Source organism: Phyllostomus hastatus, unplaced genomic scaffold, assembly GCF_019186645.2.
Source record: "Phyllostomus hastatus isolate PE091 unplaced genomic scaffold, TTU_PhHast_1.1 phas_contig_477, whole genome shotgun sequence".
NCBI classification, from domain to species: Eukaryota; Metazoa; Chordata; class Mammalia; order Chiroptera; family Phyllostomidae; genus Phyllostomus; species Phyllostomus hastatus.
In genome coordinates this window covers 1190348-1211541 of record NW_025333889.1, presented here as the reverse complement: position 1 = coordinate 1211541, position 21194 = coordinate 1190348, and the positions used below count along the sequence as shown (strand labels likewise).

The following is a 21194-nucleotide window of genomic DNA, read 5'->3' as shown; positions in this document are numbered from 1 at the left end:
ATCGGCTCTCAGCCGCTTATCTCTGCAGAGGGCTGGGACCGCCTGGCGGTGAGGTCACCGCTGGGCCCAGGCCTCCACGTCTGACACTCCCCAGCTCTGACCCTGCAAACACTCACGGAAGGGAAGGCCAGTCACATCTGTGAAGCACCCCCGTGCGGGGGTGGGGGGCACGCCTCCCAGGCCAGCTCCGCCTCCCACGAGGGAAGGGCGGGCCCGCTGCTTCCAAATGGCCCCTGCGCCCGCCCCGCAGCGCCTGCACCTGGGGGCAGACGCTGAGCAGGCGCTTTAGCTCCCTGGTTGCCGGGGTTGCCACGAGGCCCTCTCCCAGGGAAGCCGGGGACTAGGCAAACCCAGACCCGCCCCTGCCCCCACACCATGCAGAGAAGGGGGTCCGAGCACCTCTGGGGGGGGTCTCCGAGTCCGTGCCCTGGGCCCTGCCTTCTTCTGAGGGCCCCCAGTCCCACCGCAGAGAGAAAAAAGCCCCAAAGAGAGGGTGGGCCCAGCCCCCACCCGCTGCCGTGCCCTCAGCGCCAGGGTTCCTGCCCCGGCAGGGCCGGGGGAGGGGCGAGCAGGGTGGGGACACATGTGGCGGCTGAGGGGACAGCGAGGACAGCGTGGGGTGCGCGCCAAGGCCTCTGTTGCTGGGCAAGAGCTGTTCTCCTGGGGGGAGGGGCACACGGACCCCTCTCTGTGGGCAATCCACCTCCAAAGGCCCCGGGGGGGTGTGGGGGCGCTCGGGGGCCCGTCCTGTGGGTGGGGAGGACGGGAAAGAGCGCCCTTGCCCCGGAGAGACGAGCAGCCTCTGGGGACCTGTCTCTGCTCCTGCGGCTCCAGGGGCTCCAGGGAAACGTGCTTCCCTGGCAGGAGATGTCACACCCTCACACGCACACGCACACAGGCACGTATGTGCACACCGGCCTTCACATGCAGGCCTTCACACGCAGGCACACACAGGCACATGTATACGCGCAGACCTCCACACGCAGGCACACACAGGCACATGTATACGCACAGACCTCCACACGCAGGCACACACAGGCACATGTATACGCACAGACCTCCACACGCAGGCACACACAGGCACGTATGTGCACACCGGCCTTCATGCAGGCCCTCACACGCAGGCACACACAGGCACATGTGTGCACGCAGGCCTTCACACGCAGGCACACACAGGCACATGTATACGCACAGACCTCCACACGCAGGCACACACAGGCACGTATGTGCACACCGGCCTTCATGCAGGCCCTCACACGCAGGCACACACAGGCACATGTGTGCACGCAGGCCTTCACACGCAGGCACACACAGGCACATGTATACGCACAGACCTCCACACGCAGGCACACAGCGACATGTGTGCACGCAGGCCTTCACACGCAGGCGCAGGCACACGCGTGCACGCACTTTTCAGCGCGCCCTCACTCCCAGAAAGCAAACCTTTTCGGGTCAAAGCCCCCCTGGGCCCCATTCCCCCCCTTCCCGCCCCCGCCCCCTCCCCGCGCTGATTTATGGCTCCCGGGACGGCCCCCCGCAGAGCGTGAAGAAGCCCAGACTCCCCGCGTGTCCTCACGGACTTCGCTTCCTCGCCAGGAAAGTTCAAGGTGGGGTCAGATGCCTCCCGTTCCCACTCTGCGCTGAGCGTTCCCAGCCTCCTGCCCGGCGGGGTCCGGGGTGTCCCTGGGGACAGGCAGGCCCTCGGGGGACAGGGTCTCAGGACCACGTCCCCTGCACGCCCTGCGGCCGAGTCCCGTTCCCTGGGGCCGGCACACCCAGGCCGGCGCGCGTGTGGGGGGCAGGGGAGGGGTGGGGGCCCGCCCGTGAGTCCCTCAGCAGACATTTCTGAAGCCCCCCCGCGCCAGCCCAGACGAAACCCTGGGCACGAAGACGGACGGGCCGGCACGCGCGACCCCGACCCTGGGGCGTCGGGGTCTCTGCCAGGGACCACCCGAGCCCGCGTCCACCTGCCCCCCTCCACGGTGGCTGCCCTGTGCGCTCTGTCCCGGCCGCACCTGGCGGCCCCTGGGGCTGGAGGCAGGCTCCCCGGGCACCGCCCCGGTACGCGCCGGGGTCCGGGCGGCCGTGCCCAGTGGGAATCCTCCTCCAAGGAAAGTCCTCAGAGGTCAAATCCGAGAGCCACCTGGGGGCGGCCCGGTTGGACTTTGCCCGTGAACTTCGTCCGGCGCCAGGCCCTAGCTCCGCTGGGGCCTCGTCCGAACCCTGGTGGTTGCGTGTTCACTAGTATTCATTTTCCTTATTAACAAGTCATAGGTGCTTAGGAAGCACAATTAATAAGGGGCGATGAGAACCCTGGCACCGGCTCATCCGGCCCCGGGCAGGGGTTAGCGCCGTGGCGACGAGGCCCGCACACCTGTGGGTTTGGAGGCCGCTGGCTGTGACTTCAGTGTGAACCGGCCTTCGGTGGGTGTTTAACCCGCTCCCACTCGCTTACTCCGAGGAGCCAGGGGCCAGTAAACGCCCCCGGGGGCGGCTCGCGGTCCAGGTCCTTACTGGTTCCCTTGAGGACGGTCCCAGGTGCCACGCCGCCCAGCCTCTTGTCTCCCTTCCCGGGCGGTGAGGGGCCTCACCCCTGCCCCGAGGACGGACCCCTCCAGAGGCAGGAGGCTGGCTTCCTTAGGAGCCGAGCGCTGCGTCCCCACAGGCCCCAGGGAGTGGGCACTCAGGAGGGGAGGGGTCCCCGGGGGCGGAGACGGGGACGTCCCGTTGAGACCACCGTGCCTTTCCACGCCCCCCCTCCCCGAACCCATGGAGATGGCAGACAGCAATGCAAGTGAGAGCCAGCCCGTGACTGGGCTGGAAACCACCCCACGCCCGCCTCACAGGACCCCGAGAGACCAGAGGCAGGAGCGGACGGGACCGGCCTGGAGGATCACCGGAGTCCCCCACCCGTGTTTGGGGGTCCCCGGCTTCTGCTTCACCTTCCCCGGGGGGCCAGCGGAGCGTCCGCTGCCTGGGCCACCTGGGGGTCCCGGGACCCGAGACAGGCGCACGTCGTGTTGAACGGCAAGGCTCGGTTGTGTGTGCCCGGGCACCTGCTTCTCCGGGCGGTGTTTGGGGTCCGTTGTCGCTCGGCCCGTCGCCAGAGCTCGCCGAGGCCCCCCACGGAGCTCCTGGATCTTCCCGAGACACCGGGTCGACGGGCGGGCAGACGCACCTGTGACCAGGACTGTGCACGCACGCTGTGTGGGGAGACGTGTGCCCTGGGTGTTGGCACAGACCGGGAGAGCACACCTGTCCGTGTCAGTTACTTGTCGCGGAACCTCATCTCAACACCCGCGTTCCGGCCGACACTCACGCTCACCCGGACACGCGCGGCGAGTCCGCCCCCAAGAAGTGGAGCCGTCTCTCGAGAAGGCCGGCGGTTCCTCTCCCTCAGCACCGTGGTGAGCCGCGTGCTGACAAGTGGGGTTCAGAGGAGTTTTGCTGAGTCAAGGCTTTTCCCAGATGATACTCATCCTCACACGGCCTGGGAGCCCTGTGGTGCTTTCCCCGGACGAGAATCTGCGCCCGCTGAAGAGCACCGCCGGGAAGCCCCGCCCCCCCTTCCAGAATCATCATCTCCCACCGCACTCCGAGCTCCAAAAGGCCTGCCGGCTCCTCCTCGGTCTCGCGCGGCGTCCCCGGCAGCGGAACCCGGGACCCGCCCGCCCCAGGCCCCGGGGAGGAGGCTCGCAGGGCCCGAGTGAGCGGCTGCCAGGGGGCCGCCCAGCCAGGACCCCCTCCTCCCACCAACGGCGCACTCCCCACTGAGGGCCCCCTCCGGGGGCGGCTGGGGCCAGGCGGAGCCCCCCGCTGCGGCCCCCCTCCCGGACATTGCCTGGCCGCAGCTGGGAAGACACTGGGGCGGGGCGGGGCGGGGGTGGGGGGGCTCCGGCTCGGCAGCTCCCCCTGGGACACCAGCCCCGCGGCCCCCACCCCGCCCTGAACAGCTGATTCTCCACCGAGAGGGGTCTGGGGGCTTCTGGGCTCCCGCAGAGGGTGGGGGCAGGGCGGCGGCGCAACTTTCTGCCGCTTCCTGTGCTTTTTGTCAAAGAGCAGAACACCTCCCCACCTCCATCTGTTTTCCTTTCCAGATAAAATCTGTTTTAGGGCAGGAGTATTTTAGGGCTGTGCTCCACCCCGCGCGCCTCCCCCAGCGTTTAGACATTTGGATACGGCCCCTCCGTGGGTGGCTGCAGCTGCGGCCGCGCGCCCCTCTGCAGGCCCCGGGCCGGGCAGGGGTCAGGCCCCGGGGCGCCTCCTGCTCTGGCGAGCCTGGGGAAGGCCATAAAAACCAGGAGTGTGCCTGCAGGTGGCCTGCTGCGGCCCAGTGTCCCCACCGGTCTCCCCAAGGGCCCCAGAGCCACCCCGGCCCACAGTCCCCTGGGGAAGTCCCGGGGGCAGCGTGCAGGCTGGAAGCCTCCAGGTCCCGCCCTGCCGGGCCACCGTCTGTCTCTGTCCCCCCAGCACCCGTGCAGACAGGGCCAGGATTTCCAGTGAGTCGGACCTGGTTGTGACCGAAATCACGCGTCTTCAGGGCTTTGCGACAGGACAGACGGATGCCGTGGGGCCCCAGGCCAGAGGTCGGGTGCCCTCTGGCCCGAGATTTGTGGGGAGAGGCCGGTCAAAGCTGTGTGGAGAGCTGGGCCCCGCGGCCTCCAGCTGAGCCGGCCGCGTGTCCTGGCGTGCTCTCAGGACAGCGTGGGCGCGGCCAGGGCGCTCCCCCACTCCGTCAGCGCCCTCCCATCCCCACTGCCACGGCCCCTGAGCGGCACTGTGCAGCGAGTCCTGATGCTCAGCGGGCTCGCGCCGGCCACACTCAAGCCCAACACCCAGTACAGCCCTGACGCCCGCTCGGCCGGCTGAGTGGCCTGGAGCAAATGGGGACTGGACGGTGACAGGAAGAGGAGACGCCAGCTCACACGGGGCAGACGCAACGAATCCCCCCGTCGTCCAGCCCTGGGGACGTGCAGGCTCCCAGTCGGTGCACGAGGGCTCCCCTGAGCGTCTGGCCCCGGAGGCCATCAGCCACCGGAAGCGACGTGCACTCAGGGCAACGTGCATCCGCGCTGACCGGTGTGACCTGGCCCGGTCCAAGAGGCAGCGCACCCTGAGGTCGGGGTCGGTGCACTCCAGGGCCACCAGCCCACGGCCCAAGCAGGCGGCGTGTCCGGGCCGCTGGGTTGAGCAGTAACCCCCGGAGCGGCCCAAGCAAGCGCCGGCACCAGAACCCCCGAACCCAGCCCACAGCTCCAGCCCCGGGGCTCTGCGGGCGTGTGGCTGCCCCCCACCCCCGCCCCGCCAGGTGACTGTCCCCAGGCCCCAGAGAACAGAGCTGAGGGCTGCGGTCTCTGTCACACAGTCCCGGGAGGTCGGAGCGCAGACCTCAGGGCTTGGGGACCGGCGTGCTGGCGGTGGGGGCGCCGCTCTGCAGGGAGAGGCACCGATTTAAGGAATGAATAAGCTCTGTCGGTGTCGGCTGGCGGTCACTGTTCTCAAGGAAAACGGCGTTGTCAGTGAACTCTGCCAGCACCCCGCTCCCCGAGGAGGAACCCCAGCACGGAGCCCAGAGCAGATGGGACGGGGGCGGTGACACCCGCCTGTGGGTGTGGCAGGGCGGACGGGTGTTTGACCAGCGCCTGGAGCGTCTGTGATGCGGCCTGAGAGCGGCTGGCCGTGTCTGCGACGGGGCCGGGCTGACAGCCGCGGCCTGGGGACAGCGGCCATGCATGGAGGGGGGGCAGGGCTCCCAGTGGGCTGGCTGAGAGGGGAAGGCCAGAGAGAGACACTGGCCTTGGCAGCTGCGAGGACGCAATGCCCTCGGGCGAGCGAGGCTGCAGAGAGAGGCTGTGCCGCCCCTGCTGCCCCCGCCCCCCCGTGCAGAAGCACCCTGTCCACCCGGAGCTGGCAGCGGCGTTTCACCGCAGCCCCTCAGCTCCCCAGCAGAGCGCCAGGCTGGGCGTGGCGGTGGTCTGGGGCCCCCATCACCCTGGAAGGTCGCAGGGGTGATGGATGGATGAGGTCCTGCTGGGGCTGGAGACCCAGGCCCTTCCAGCTGCCCAGGCACGTCCCACCTGTGCAGGCCGACTTCTGTCCCCTCCCGGTGCCCAGGAGGATTTGTATCAGGAAAACGGGGTCCCACGTCACCTGGAAGACAAGGCTGGGTCTGCTAATGAACCCGTTTAAGTGTTCGCTCGGCGATCGCCGTGACAGGGCCTGGGAAACCTCAAGCGGCAGCTTTGTCCGGTCCTCGGGCCCTCCTCCCGGCCCCCTGTCTGGCCCCGGGCGGGGGACGCCCGCCTTCTCCGTGTTTCGTGCGAATGGGGTCCTCACAGCACAGCCTCCCGCACAGGACTTCTTCCACTGAGGGCGACGCTCACCGAAGCTGGGGCAGCAGGCAGCCCGCCGTCCTCCCTGTCCCCGCACACCGCCGTGTCGTGGGGACGCACCTGTCCCCACGTGTCCGATAACACGTCCGTTGGCAGACACTGGGTTGCTTGGGTCTTTGGGGAACAATGCCGTTTTGAGCATTCTTGCAGACTGGGGGGTGGGGGGCTTAGACACAACAGCTCTGCAGGCTGGAAGTCCAAGATCACGGTCCAGAAGCTTGGGGTCTGGGGAGGTCGTCCGCCTGGCTCTAGACGGCCATATTGCCGTGTCATCACACGGGGGGGGGCCCCTTTACTAGGCCACCGGCCCCACTCACGAGGGCTCTGCCCTCAGGTCCCACCGCGCCCCAGTGCCATCGCCCGGAAGTTTCGACTTCAACACATGCATTTCCAGGGCCCGTCGCTCAGACGGCTGCAGGCACCTGCCCGGGAGAGCGGCCGCGGGCTCCCTCGGGAGGGCGGCCGGCTGTTCCCACCACGGCTGCCCCGTTGGCCCCGGCAGCAAGGGAGGAGCCAGGGCTCCGGTCCCTGGCCACCCGAGGGGCCATCTCTCTGGGGACAGCCGTGCCGGGTGGACGTGACGGTGGAGTGCGTTGACCCCTGTGACCCTTTCCCATGCGTATTCGTCACCTGTGCATCTTCCGTGGTGATTATCTGTTTGCGTCTCTGACCCATTTTCAGTTGGGTTGTCGGCCTTCTCGTCAAGTTGTAGCAGTTCTTTGCGTGTCCTGGGTGCACGCTCTCTACCAGGCACAGGCCTTGTTTCTCGGTCCGGCTTGTCTCCTCATTTTCTTAATGGTTCCTGGCGTGCCAGCGTCTTTAACCTTGAAGGGCAACGTACCCGTTTTTCCTCTCATGGACCCACCTTTAGTGTCACATCTAAGGTCGCTTTGCCCGTCAGACGCCCCCAAGTCTCCTCCTGGGGTTTCTCCTAAGTGTTTTAAATCAGGCCCGCGACCCACTAGAGTCCATGTCGGTGGGCGGGGCAGGGTGAGGTGAGGGGCTGAACCCACCCTCCCCCCGTGCAGAGCCGAGGGCCCCAGCCCCATCTGCAGAAAAGACTCTTCTCCTCAGCGCCTTAGCTGAAGATCAGGTGGTTGAAATGGGAGCACTAACTCACGACCTTTGCCTTCTACGCCCTTGACCCGTGCGTCTCCCCGGGCCCAGCAGCCGCGGTTACTGGGGCTCCAGAGCAGGAGCTGACATCAGGCCGCATGGATGCTCCAGTGTTTTCTTTCCAGTGAGCTGAGGTGAGGTGAGGTGAGGTGAGGTGAGTGAGGTGAGTGAGGTGAGGTGAGGTGAGTTGAGGTGAGTGAGTTGAGGTGAGTGAGGTGAGTGAGGTGAGGTGAGTGAAGTGAGGTGAGGTGAGGTGAGTGAGGTGAGTGAGGTGAGGTGAGTGAGGTGAGGTGAGTTGAGGTGAGTGAGGTGAGGTGAGGTGAGGTGAGTAAGGTGAGGTGAGGTGAGGTGAGTGAGGTGAGGTGAGGTGAGTGAGGTGAGGTGAGGTGAGGTGAGTGAGGTGAGGTGAGGTGAGGTGAGGTGAGTGAGGTGAGTGAGGTGAGGTGAGGTGAGTGAGGTGAGGGGTGAGGTGAGGTGAGGTGAGTGAGGTGAGTGAGGTGAGGTGAGTGAGGTGAGTTGAGGTGAGATGAGGTGAGGTGAGGTGAGTGAGGTGAGCTGAAGACAGAGGCCAGCAGCTTCCGTGTCAGCCACCAAGGGTCTCTGCCCCCTGGTGCTGGTGCTGTCGGCAACTTCCTCCTCCAGGTGTGATGGACTGTCTGGCTTCTAAGTTACAGAAGTGGCAGGACTTCTTGGGAGTGACCCACATCCCTCCCCAGTTCAGGTATGAAGGGACCGTGGCTCTGTCTCTCAGGGGCTGTCCCTCAGGTGTCCCTGCATCACTGGCTCTAGGGGTGGCATCTGCCGGGCCATCGGGCCACCTGAGGACAGCACGTGTGGAGAGGGGGTGAGGGGAGGCGGCTGCACACCAGAAAGTGTGAGCCCAAAGGGCGTCCCTCCCGTTGAGCCGCTGAGCCTGATGGAACCTGAGACGACTTAAGCTGTTGTCATTGCTGAACCGCCCCGGCCCTCACCCACAGCAGCTTGTCCTTCAAACTGCCAGCTGTTGGGGTCACTTGCTATGCAGCAACTGAGCACTGATACACCGTAAGCAGCAAATACTCAAACCGAAACAGTGCATATTCCCACGTCGCTGCAAGTAGAAGTATGGTTACCAGTGCCTCCCTGCTCTGGGACACGGAGCTCCTTCTCCAGTCAGGGCTGGTGCAAGTGGGAACTGGCGCAGCCACTGGGGGAGCCACTGCTAACAGAACTGACTCTCAGAGACACAGATGAGCACCAGGAGACAAGGGCGGAGGGGGTGGGGTGGGGTGGGGTGGGGGGGTGCTGGTTCAGTGCAATTTGAACAGCAGCACCGCAGTGGCTGGATCATCTATCAGGAGGGCCGGGCTGTGGACCTGTGGTCAGCAGTGACACGGCACATGGCAGGGACTAACCTAGAGGGGTGAGCGTCTGTGTGGACGGATCTCAAGAGCACTCATCAGGGATCAGATGGCAAGAAGCAACATATTATTTATTGTGTGACAGACACCATGTACTATAAATATATACATGTCAGAAACACTAAGATTTAGTTTTATAAAGTTATGTGGCAAAAATGAAAAAACATGGACCAGAAGTCCACACATCGCTTTCAGGGCAGGTTCCTCCTGGGGTCGGGGGGAAGAGCCTGGGCTGTTGGCAGAGCTGCATCTGCCAGATGTCCAGTACCGAAATGTTTAAGGTGAGGTGTGAGACCCAGCCAGGCTCCATGGTGGACACACGGCCTGAGTGTCCCTCCTTGATGTGATTGCAGTATTTATTTTCAAAAGGTAAAAAAATAATCAATGCTTTGTAACATACATTTAAAAAGTCACTTTCAGATAGAATTATCCAAAAGATGTGGCAAACACCTTTGTTCTAATTAAAATGGAAGAAAATTGGCCCTCAGGAACCTACCTCCTGGCCCTAGAGCTAAATACTTCCATTGGTTTCAGAAATGAGACCTGTTAGAATAAGATCCTCTCCCTTGGGGTAAATTGATACACATATTCTCATAAATGTCCACCTTAAGCCCAAAGAGGCCCTGGGTACACTGTAGCCCTTCACCAGCTGCCATCCCCATGTCTGTTGGGTAGACCACATAACCACCCCCAGTCCCCCAACCCCCGACCCCAGCTCCCCATCTCCAGTCCTGGCTCCAGTTCCAAGCACTCTGGACTCCAGGTTTGCAGCTGGGCAGCTGTGCCATCTGGCGGTCAGCTTGCATGGCCATGCTCCCCACGCCTCATTCTGCAGCCCCGGCATGGGGGTCCCAGGAAACAGACTTGAAGGGGGTTGTGTGCAGGATGCTCACTGAGTGCCCTTGGGGTGGCAGCTATGGACGGAAAGCACAGACTTGGCAGAAGAGGCTGTGAAGGGGGTGGCCAGCACCTTGGACAGCCCCCCAGGAGTGGCTAGATCCCAGTGAGCCAGCCCCGGTGGCGGTCTTACCCATCTTTCAACCTAGTGACAAGTCATGGGACAGGGGAGCCAAGGACAGTGGAGTGGTCTGGGGGCGGCAGCATGTTGCCAGGACGGGATCGCTGCTGGGAGTTTGCGGACTCCCTGTCTGGGGGGAGCATGCTTGGCGGGGGGACGATGGCTGAGCCTGGGCCCTTCGGCCTCGTCCTCCTCCATGGCCATTTCTAGCCCCTGTCACTGAAGCTGCAACGTATTTTGGGGGAGAAGACAGTACAAGGACTTAAATTATTGGACATTTAAAATGAAGACACTGCTGTGGGACCTACTTGTACACATAAAGGGTGACAGGGCCACCCGCTGATGGTCTGGATCCCAGGGGCCATCCCCATGGTTCAGGGTCCCCACCCCAACCCGGGGTACAGGCAGAGTAGCCCCGCGGGGTCCCAGGTCCATGAGAGCCAGCGAGGACAAGAGCACACAGCAGAAACCGGAAGTGAGAGGGCAATGAACGCTGTCTTTATTGACACCACAAGAGTAACAAGTTGTACGAGGTACAAAATACTGGACTCCAGGTGCAGTGGAAGTGGGGTTGGCCGTCAGAGGACACCGTCAGCCGGTGCAGATCCACCCAACACAACAAAACAAGAAAACCAAGAACAAACCTCCAACCCCACCAAGCAAAAGAAAGACCCACTGGAAGTTCCAGACAATCGGACAACTGAATTAAATTACAGAAGAAACAGGCGGCTGCTACCAGTGGGAACCCACCCCAAGTGGGAACAGGCGTCAGGAAGGATGTGATGTCGTCACAGCTTGGATTTCACATCACCTGGCGTAAGCTCGGGTGAAGAGGGTCGGACCCCGTTACGTGTCTGTGCTGTGGGTGTCACTCTCATCAACTGGACACGAGAGCCTCCACCAAGGAGCACGTGCCCCCCCCCCCCAGACAGACAGAAACTGTCACTATCTTCTCTTTCCATAGGAGACTTTTACTCGCGTCAGAGATAAAGTGAGCCGAGCTAGCAACAAGCCCGGCTTCGTTGTAGGAAGAAATGGGTTGCTTTCGTTGCAGTGTAGGATCGGAAACCACAGTGCTCGCACAGTTCATGACGGCGTAGTGTGAAGTGAAATCTTAGCCATACATCATCTGAAAGGAATAAAAAGTCAACGCAGCTGTGCGGGAAGGGGCTCCTCGGGGCCCACTGGGTCTCCATCTGGATAGCCGGTCCTCAGGGCCGCACGGGCCGCCTTGCCTCGCCTCGCCCGCTGGCGCAAAAAAGATAAAGGAAAAAAGAAAACAAAGCAAAACAAAATTCCTCCAAATCAAATGAAGAGACAGGCAGTTCACTTGAATTCTGCTTAGTTCCCCTAAAACACTGTTTCCACATAAATACAATAAACTCTATTGTTGGTATGTCACAAGTGTTAAACTTTTTTTCTTAATATGACAAATGTTTAAGTAGTCCTTTTTATTTTTCTTACGAGAAAAAGTACAATTCCTTAAGAATAAGTTCATTAAGATGCAAACGTTCCCCCCCTCCTTCAAGGGTGTGTGTTACAGAAAAATCTCCGTCTCTTGAATCAGCAAATGTCGCGAGGGGACCGCAAAGGCATTTTCTCCTCCCCCAAGCTGCCGAGTTCGGCGTGCAAATCCGTATACAATAGAAAGACATGCCGGCCGTACAGTCATGCAACCTCCGGGTGTAGGAAACGTAAAAAAATAGAGTCATATATATTTATATGTGTATTTATATATGTATCAATGCCCGTAAAACACGTGGGCCCAAAAGTCTACAAAAAGAAGAATGGAATGAGCACGCGGCTGTGACCAGGAAAGAAGGAATGTTCTGATGGAAAATAGAAAACCACCAAGTCCAAGGCTGGTGCTCCAACCCAGACTCGCTGCGCGTCAGACCGCCACAAAACGGTCCTTCCTCTGGAAACAGACTCTTAAAAGAAAGAAAAGAAAAACTGAAACGTGTTGACAAAGTGGCCCTTTGGAAGGCGGGCGCGGTCCCGAACGGCCGCCTGCTGGTGGGGCTCGGCCGCGTCGTGGCGGGAAAGCCGGAAGGGCCGGGCTGACACCGAGAGCCCCGCGGCGTCACGGGGCTCCCCGTGAAAGGAGATAAAGTGCTCACTTGCCGACCCCCGGCCTGTGCCCCAAGGCCTTTGCAAAAGGGAAGAAAAGGCTGAGGTCCAAGGACCAGAGAGGGAGGTGTGAGGGGCCCTCCCTGACGCGGGGTGCCGCCCACACTGGGCGGGCCCCTGTCGTCTGCCCTGGACGGGTGGCCTGCAGAGGGGCCGAGTGTCTTCACAGGAAAGAAAGGCTACACGGCAATGCTTCCCGCACGTCTGTGAAGCTGGAGTGAGCTACAAAGGCCTGTCTGCAGGGTGTCCTGTGAGAGCAGAAGTCAATCAATCCCCCAGTGAGAAGGTGGCCACCAGGAGGCCCATGCCACCCGTCATCTGTAAAAATAGCAGATGATGGGTTCCTTCCCAAGAGCCACGGCTGACAGAAGCAGGCAGGCGGCAGGGGGTCCCTGCCACCCGTGGCACCACACTGGGAACAAGTGGCATTGTTCCCACAGGAGCCCCTCCGGCCACAGGGGCCTCAGAGCAAAGAGTGACCAGGAGGGAGGAGAAAGTCAGACCACTGCCCCAGACCTGAACAGCAGCATTCCGATGACCGAGCTGATCCAAGAATTTGGATTCATTTGGTCACTACCCAACTGCGTCAGTGGCTCTCTCGGAAGCTACCCTGTAAATGTCACCAAACTCCGAAACTTGGCTCGGGGCTCCCTCGGGTGGGCACGCTGTGCCTGAACTTCCTCCCACAAGTCTGAACTCAGTACACACTTTGGAATGAAGTAGGTGGCTTCAAGTGCTGAAAAATAAGTTACCAGTAAAAAGTGATGTTCATTTCTGTCAAAGAAGAGAAAAAGAGCAAAGGCTGGCTGTTCTGTCCGGGAACCTGGTGTCCCTGCAGGCTCGCCAGGCAGCAAGGGCCCTGGCTGTGCGGCTGCAGCAGAAAGACCCGGAACGGTGCCGGGCCATGCATTGCTGACATGCTCAAAGGTCTTTGGAAAACTGAAGCTAGAATTCTAGTCTGACGACGTGGTCAGAGAAGTTCAAACACAAGTTTCCTGAACACTGACAATCCGTGGTGTCTGGCAAGCCACCCAGCTCAGTGTCACGAGGGACCCTCTCTACCCCCACCACAGTGCCGGCAGGGCGGGAGGAAGCCCTCGCACCTGGGTGCTGCCCCTTGGCCAGCACAGGAGGGACACACCCCTGCAAGCCGACCCCAGGGCCACGACTCACGATGCTCTTTCTGAAAATAAACTCTGATGGCGACAGTCTGTACACACAGAAAACTGCTCACTGTACAAATAAACAAAAAGGAACACAATTAAAAACACCTCTGAAAGTTAAAAAATGTACAAGCAAGAATTTAGAAAGAAAAACGTTTTAGACATTATTACCATTCAGAAAACCGCTAAATGGCGAGAAAAAATGTGTAATTCAGAAAACAATGCATATTCAGGATCTTTTTGTGAAAAATTCATAAAAAAATCAACAGCAAATTTATATTCTTTGCTATAAAAACTCATCACGTATGTGCATGGAGGCATGGAGCAGGAGGGGTTGTTAGAAAACAATTAAAATGAAAGTACAAACTCGCGGTAGTTGCCAGCGGCGAATGCGCTGGCGATCTGAAAGCGACCCGATCTGGACCGCAGCAACACGTGCTTCCCACTAGATCCCTTTCCGTAAGCACCTTGATAGCTAATTCACAAGTCATCCGTTCGCCAGGGACCTTGACAGTCTGCATTTATTTTTTATATATATATATATATACTTTTTCTATAAATGCATTATAAATATTTTATCAAGATTTCGTAAGAATCAAGTTTCTTAGCTTGGAATACATTGGAATATATATTATACATATATATTTATTTATACCTAAAAATTTAAGCAATACTTCATGCTACTTGCTTTTAATAAAAGCATTCCGACCGTAACACTGAGTGTACCTAGGACATGCTTCAAACCAGACGGAGATGCTCAACTGGTGTGTGGTGTGTGAGGAAAGAACACTTTGGATTCATTTAAAATTTGTTGGACTTCAAACCCCCCAACAGTACTTGCCACTTTTTGGGAACTACCTCCGTTTTTCTTACACAGCAATGAAGCAGAGCGAGGGCTACGGTAGGCCCGCGGCCCCCAGAGCTGCCGGCTGAGGCCTGCGCTTGCTCACGGAGCCCCGGCCAGCCCGGCAGCTCCTTCCCGCGGGCACCGCCGGCCCCACCACCCACAGGCCACGGTCCCACCCATTCCTGCTGTTTATTTTTTTCTTAAGGCATTGTTCCTCAGACTTCAGAAAACCCAGCCACAAAAATCCATCAGAGCAATAAAAAAAAGGCACAAACTCGCATCTTCCAATGGCTTTGAGACGACAAAGCCGGCTCCTGCAGGCTCGCATTTCCATTTTTTGTCCAGTTTTTTCTTCAACGCCGTCCACTCGGTCCCCCACCCGGCTGCAAACCCTCACCGCACACCGCTCTGGTTCAGAGGCAGGCCAGAGCCGTAGAAAACGTCCTCCTTAAAAAAGTAAGCTACAAGATGAGTGGTTTACAACGGAGACTGTGGAATTGTGGGTAGTCATCAAACTTTAAGCACCAGTTTTTAATCAAGTTTGTTTTGTATTGTGAGATCTTTGATTTTCATTTTCTTTTCCTCGTGTCAACTAAATCGGGCGACTCTGCACGAGCTGCCACAGGCTTCCTCCCTCCGTGGCTGCCCTCGTGGGAGCCGAGAGAGCGCCTGGCACCCTGTGTGTCGGTGCGTCCGCGCATCCTGGCGTCCGCCCCGGGTTCCTGTGAGGCGGCCCCACCCGGTGAGCCCCGGGGTCGGCCCCGTGCTCCTGCCGACTCAGAGCGAGCCCCCGGCAGGACGCAGAGAAACAGGAACTTTTCTTGGCAGAACTCTGAGACGGACAAGCGAGAGGTCGCAGCTGCAGGCGAGGCTACAGGGGCGGCCCCTCTTCCATGGGCTCCTCGTCCGGCCTGCGGCGGCGCCGGGTGGGGTTGGGGGTGGCCGGGACCCACAGGTGCACGGCGGGGGGGAAAGGAGGCACGGTTAGTGGCAGCGCCGCGGCGGCCTCCCTGCCCCCGCCCGCTGTCTGTCCCTCGTCCTCCAGCACGACTGCGGCCACTCCTCCAGCCCCGCCCGCCTCCAGCTGCTGGCTCCTGGCCAGGTGTTCCCGGGACCACCTTACTCAGGGCTACACACTCCCCCCGTTCCAAAGGGTCCTGCACATTGGAAATACATGGCCACGATGCCCAGGCTACCGAGCTGTTTGGGGACACTTGCCCCCTCCAGGTGCCCTCCGAGGGCTTCCCACACAGGAGCCAAGATGCCAGCCGCCCTCGGCGCGCGTCAGTCAGGCCGGGCCGGCAGGCCGGGGCGGTGCCCCGGGACTCACCTCCTCTCCGCGGGCTTCACCCCCACAGAGAGGGAGGCCATGGCAGTGACGGTCTCGGCTTCTTCGCTCTCACGCTTCTGGGCCTCGACCAGGGAGTAGGCCGCGGGGGACGGCAGGCGCTGCAGGGAGCGCCAGTACTGGCCTGGGGGAGGGCAGCGCTCGGTCACGGGTTCTGTGGGGCCGGGCCCCCCGCAAGCCCTCCGGGCCAGCCCCCCCGACTCTGGGAGTGTGCGCGCACGGGAAGACCATCCCCCCCCCCGGTGCTGCAGGGGCCCTACTCGGACCCTCCAGGGTGACTGGGGGTGTGGTCTGGGGCCTCAGAGTGAGGGGACCGTGCTGCAAGGGGGGGCATGACCCATGGGCAGCCTCTCCGTGTTCCCTGGCACATGGGGGCTCCTCCCCAGGGAAGGGGATGCAGCTCCGAGGCTGAGAACCCAGACGGGACCCAGACTGCCACCCCCCTAGATGGGCAGCCTCTAAGATGTGGGCCAATCTGAGGGCCCCGGACAAACTGGGCTCTGTGACAAGGACCAGGCACTGCCGGCTCACCCGAGTCCCCTGCTGGGTGCCAGCTCCCTCGGCCCCCAGGCCTGCCGTTTGAGGGGCGGTGAGAGGGGACGGGGCCCGCACCCTCCCCTGGGTCTGGGGCGGGGGGACTCCCTGGCCAGGGGAAGAGACCAGACTCAGGGACATGGTTCCCACCCCTGTCAGCTGGGGACCTGGACCACGTGGCTTCACAGACCCCTGACACCACACTCTTCTGGCCTGTGCTGACAGCGCGTTCTAGCGTTGTGGGGAGCTCGTGGGGGTTCGCTGACAGTCCTTCTGGGCTGTCAGACCTTGCTGAAAGCGAGGCCTCTCCTGCAGGCCCAGGGAACAGCCAGCAGCGACAGAGAGAGGAGCCCAGGGCTGGGGACACGGGCGGGGGCAGAGGGCGCTCGGCCAGGCGACTCACTGTGGATCTCCACGACCTTCTCCATGGAGCGGACGGCATTGGCGTTGGGCCTCCGCTGCAACACCTCCTCCGGGAGAGGCTCGAGCTGCAAAGACGGGCAGGTGCCGGTCAGCGGCCACACAGGACGCCAACACGACCCCCGGGCATGTTCGGGCGCCGCTCACGGCCGGCACCCGCGTCCTGCACGCACTCACTCGCAGAGGAGGATGGCTTTACAGGACCAGTCGAGGCTTTGGGCCTCATCACACAGACTGGTGCAAAAGTAGGTTTACCCTCCTTGGGAGACTCCCGGGGACACGCGTGGCCCCCCGTGAGCAGGGTGACAGTGGCCAGCAGGGCCCGTGGAGACCGCCGGGGAAGAGGAGGGGCAACGACCGCTTGCACGTCCCTGGTACTGTGCATGGGGACGCTGGACTCCGCTCTGGCCGCAGCGTCCCTCTAACAAGAGACGTGGAAGGAAGTAGGCAGAGTGGAGGGGCCCACAGCACCAGGTGGCCCTGGGTGCCGGCCGCACACGGAGTCCGCCAGAGGGCCGAGGGGCAGACGGGGGTGGCTGCGACGCAGAAGGAGGACACAGCTGCTGACAGCCCTGCAAACCCCGGGAGGCAGGCGCGCAGTCGGCACGCCCGACCGCGCATCTGCAGCCGAACGGAAGCGGTTTCGGTTCCCAGCCTCGGCTCTGGGCAGCAGCTCAGCACAGTCACTGAGGCTCTGCCGGGCACCGAACAGTGCGCCCGCAGACCGCGTTCGCAGCGGCTGCGCTCTGAGACTCGGCACGGCAGCTGTGAGCCCTCCCGTGGGGCCCATGCCCAGGCCAGGCTGCCAGCTGGCTGCCAGCTCCGCTCCAAGCGGCAGGACTGCCGATCGTCAAGCCCAGCAGCCAGCCAGCTGCGCTGGGGCCCGGAGAAGCACCCGAGGTGCCTGGCACCGTCCTCTGGCGAGGACACCAGAGGCGGGCGTGTGTGCTGTGACCCCCACCCAGCTCTGTGGGGCTGCCCCCCGCACCCCGTCACACCAGCAGAGGTCAAAGGCGGGGCTGTCGGTGGCGCAGAGGCTCGTCACCCACTGCTGTGGGGGCCACGGGACAGACGCTCTGCCGTCCCCTCCGAGGCGAGGGAAGGTGTTTCCCGGGAGCCTCCACTCCCACCCCTGCTGGCGCTCACCCCAGAGGCCCAGCTGCCGTGGCGACCGCCAGCCCAGCCCAGCCCAGCCCTGAGAGTCCCCGGGGGACAGCAGTGCCCCGAGGGAGGCCGTCCTGGCGCAGGCCGAGAGGGGCAGAGCCCGGCGCAGCCTCCAGCACCCTGGTGCTCAGGTCCCAGCCCTGGCGTTTTGCTGGAATCTCGTTTCACCGCTTTTGAGAAAGAAATTGCTTTAAAAACTAACTCGTCCCGTGAGTGGTCAGTCGTTGTGAAGCGGAGGGCGCACCGGAGCACGTGTGTGTGTGCTTGGGAGGGAACTCCCGGGGGTCTGCTGACTCTGAACCCTGCTTCTGTCGCTCCCCCACCCCCCACCCACCCCCAGGGGTCTCTCCAGGACCCGTCTCCCCAGGGGGGCCGGCACACCGTTGGGGGTGGTCCTCCAGGGCCCTGTGTCACCCCCTTGCCAACACGCTCAGCCACGGCCGGGTCTCGGCACTGTGGCCGCGTCACTGCCCGTGCCCCCCCCCACAACCCCAGTGAGGCGCCCCATGGCTGTGAGCACACGTGCAAGCATGACCACGTGTATAAGCACAACTGGGAGCACGTGTGAGAGTGAGTGGGGACGCTGGCCGCGAGCAGACTGAGTGGGTCCAGGGTCTGCGTGTGTCTCCCCCTCACCTGACGGCTTTTTTCACCAAGGACCACACACACCTGACCAAGGACTGCACGTGTCCAGGCTGGGGATCGAACCTGCGACCTCTGGTCACAGGATGAAGCTGCTGTGAGCGGAGCCGCCCGGCCAGGGCCACACACGCAGCTTTCAACCGCCCCGCACTCCGTCACAGCCACACCTCTCCGGACGCTCAGCAACACGACCGGGTTGCTACGTTCCCCATGAAAACCCTTTCTCCTGACACCGCGACGCCCCCCCGGTCCTCCCTGAGCTCCTCGGCTAATCGCGGGGTCGGTGGAGCGAAAGGGTGGCCTTGACCCCTGCAAGGCCACCTGATTAACCAGAAAGCTGGCCCGAACAAAATGCTGCCTTGGAGGGGACAAGTGGCCCGAGACACGACGGCTCCACCGGCCCAGCAGTTCCTCCCGGCTCACCCCAGCGCCCCGCCCACTGGGCCCCCCGCACCCCGGTCCGCTCCGCACGGCTCCCGAGAGACGCCTCAGCGACACTGCACTGTTGTTCTCGCCGCCGGCAGCTGCACGCGCAGCTGAAGCCGTCACACGCAGTGGCCCCTGGGAGCAGCGCCGGCCTCGGCCGCCGTGCTGGTCTCCGACGGCAGCCCCATTCCAGCCCCCGTCGGCGGCCGCACCCGCCGCAGCTGGCCGCTCGCGCTGCGCGCCGAGTTGTCCAACACGCCGTCCATCAGCCCTCATCAAAGGCCGTGGGGCAGAGGCATGGGGCCCCATCCGACTTCCTTGCATTAAAGGGATTTTAAAAGGCCTTGATAAAACCACCGCTTCCTGCTTTTTGATGTACGTAAAAGAACGTTTTCTGTTACAAGAGCAGACGTGTCAGGCAGCAGGGACGGCCCTGGGTGAAAGCTCATTTCTCCGTTGTTACTTTAGAACGACTTGAAGAATCAAAAAGCTCCGGGACAATCTAAATACATAAGTCAGTTTGCTTTTAACTCCGGCAAAAGAGGGAAGACCGTCTCACGTGAAGACAAAACACCGGGAATGCGGTGGACGCCTTGAAAAGCACCGTATCCGGGGATGCGCGACCCAGCTGGCCGGACACGGGACACACGGCAGGACCAGCTCTGGTCTGCTTGTGACCCGGCTTCAGAAGGACACCACCCGTGACCAGCAGGACTGTGAGGGGAACAGCGCCGCCCGGTGCCACACGCCCACCGCTGGCCGGTGGCCCTGGCGGACGGCTGTGGGTGGGGGCTGGGCTGGCCGCCACGGGCCTCGAGGTTTGAACTGCAAGCCGGCCACTGGGGCCACGTCCCTGTCCCGGGGCCCTGAGCTCCACCATCGAGACTGCAGCCGCAGGAAGTGGACGCTGGGCACCAACCCCCACCCGGGACTGGGCTCAGCTGGTCACCGCCCTGCCTGGGCCCGCTCACAGGGAGGACACACACGGCCTCCCAGGGATCGGTCCCACGCAGGTCACTGTCACCCTCGGCTGGGCTGAGGCCCGGACCTGGCTGCAGACCGCACCTTTGCCTCTGCATGTCCCTGTCGTCCCCATCCCCAAGCCTGGCAGGACACTAGGCACACACCTCCTCCTCCTGCGCACAGCCCGCCTGCTGTCAGTTCACGCGAGTGAGGCGGCGATGCAGACTGGGAGCCGCGTGGGGACGGAGTGCTAGGTCACGTCACGGGAGACCTGTCCACACCAGCCGCCCCACCACAGTGTGGGGGGTGCAGACTGAACACGGGGCGTGGCTGCCTGCCCGAAGGCGCCCGGGGTCCTGCCGCGGGCTGTCCCCGTGGTGGGCGTCTCCGAGAGCAGCCGCAGACGGGCCAGGAGGGGACCCCACAAGGCAGTGAGCAGGTGAGGTGAGGTGCCGCACCCAAGACGGAGCTCACACTCGCGGTGTGACTGGCCACAGGGCGGGTGTGGAGACGACAGGCCCCAGACAGGACCCCCAGGGAGCCTGACCCGGCCGAGGGGAGTGAGCCCCAGGGGACGCAGGAGAGCGGAGCCCCTGCTCCCGCCCCAGGGCTCCCCAGGGCCCTGCCTGTGGCGGTCCGGCCTGTGATCCAGGGCACCTGCCCCAGCTCCCCCAGCGCCAGCCGGCTTGTTTCCAGAAGCCACACGTGACGTTGCAGCAACCGGAGAAAGACACGCTGGGGGACCCGGGGCGGCCCCAGGCACCTTTCACGGGGTCAGGGCCCCACAGCCAAGGCCTGCGGGTGGACTTCAAGGTTTCGGGAAGAGCATCTTTTTGAAACTGAGAACAGAAGCTGCCAAACCAGTTTCGTGCCGGGAAGTTCATACACTCAGGGGGCTGAACACCGTGCAGCCTGGGCAGCCCCGCCTTCCCGCCCTCCCCACCTGAAGCGGCGGTGGGAGGGAGCGGATGCTGCCCCCCCCCCGCCCCCCGCCAGGAGCTCTCTCCCTGAACCCTCGGAAGTCCCGCCCCACCCGGCCCAGGCCCTGGAGACCTGTGTGCGCGGCCACTGCATCTCCCTGGCTGTGCTGCGGCCTCAGAGAGGACAGCGGGCAGAGCCAGCCCAGGGTGTCAGAGGCAGAGGCCCCCCGCCTGGCCTCACAGACCCACACAGTGACCCCCTCCCAGAACTCTGCAGGACACTGGCGGCCTTGGAAGCAGGCCACTGTGAGAGTGGATGCTCTCCCGGTGACCCTCACGAGGTCCAGAACCCCAGGTCCTGAACCATCTTTCTAGGAGCAACTCCCTGACAAGCCTCGGCTCACTGCCCTCCGGTCACGAGGACCAGCTCTGCCAGCCGTGCACCGGCCTGCTGGCTGGGCCCGGGGACGTCGGACACCCAGTGGGCGGCTGGGGAGGCAGCCCACGCCGCCCTGGGCCTGCACACGGTGGCCTGCAGCTCCGGCCCTCCTACCTCATCCCCCAGCAGAGCAGAGACGCACGCTTCCGAGGCGTCACAGATGGCCGTGAGGTCGTGGCCCCCCTCCAGGGCCAGAACGATCCGGCCGCCAGCCAGGCCCATCAGCTGCTTCGTCAGGTACCCGAAACCTGCAACGGAAAACGGGGTATGAG

At 62.7% G+C, this 21194-nt stretch overlaps 1 protein-coding gene across 7 annotated transcripts in view; it reads right to left on the bottom strand.

Moving 5' to 3' along the window:
* Positions 1-10402: 10402 nt before the first annotated feature.
* HDAC4 (histone deacetylase 4) overlaps positions 10403-21194 on the bottom strand; it is a 149465-nt gene continuing 138673 nt past the window's right edge. For all 7 annotated transcript variants that reach the window (XM_045845560.1, XM_045845563.1, XM_045845562.1 and 4 more), the window contains 4 exons: positions 21037-21170; positions 16352-16436; positions 15397-15538; positions 10403-14977 (listed from right to left, as the gene is read on the bottom strand). In XM_045845560.1, coding sequence (XP_045701516.1) covers positions 14938-14977; positions 15397-15538; positions 16352-16436; positions 21037-21170 — 401 coding nt within the window. In that variant the 3' untranslated portion in view covers positions 10403-14937. The remainder of the gene's footprint in view (positions 14978-15396; positions 15539-16351; positions 16437-21036; positions 21171-21194) is intronic.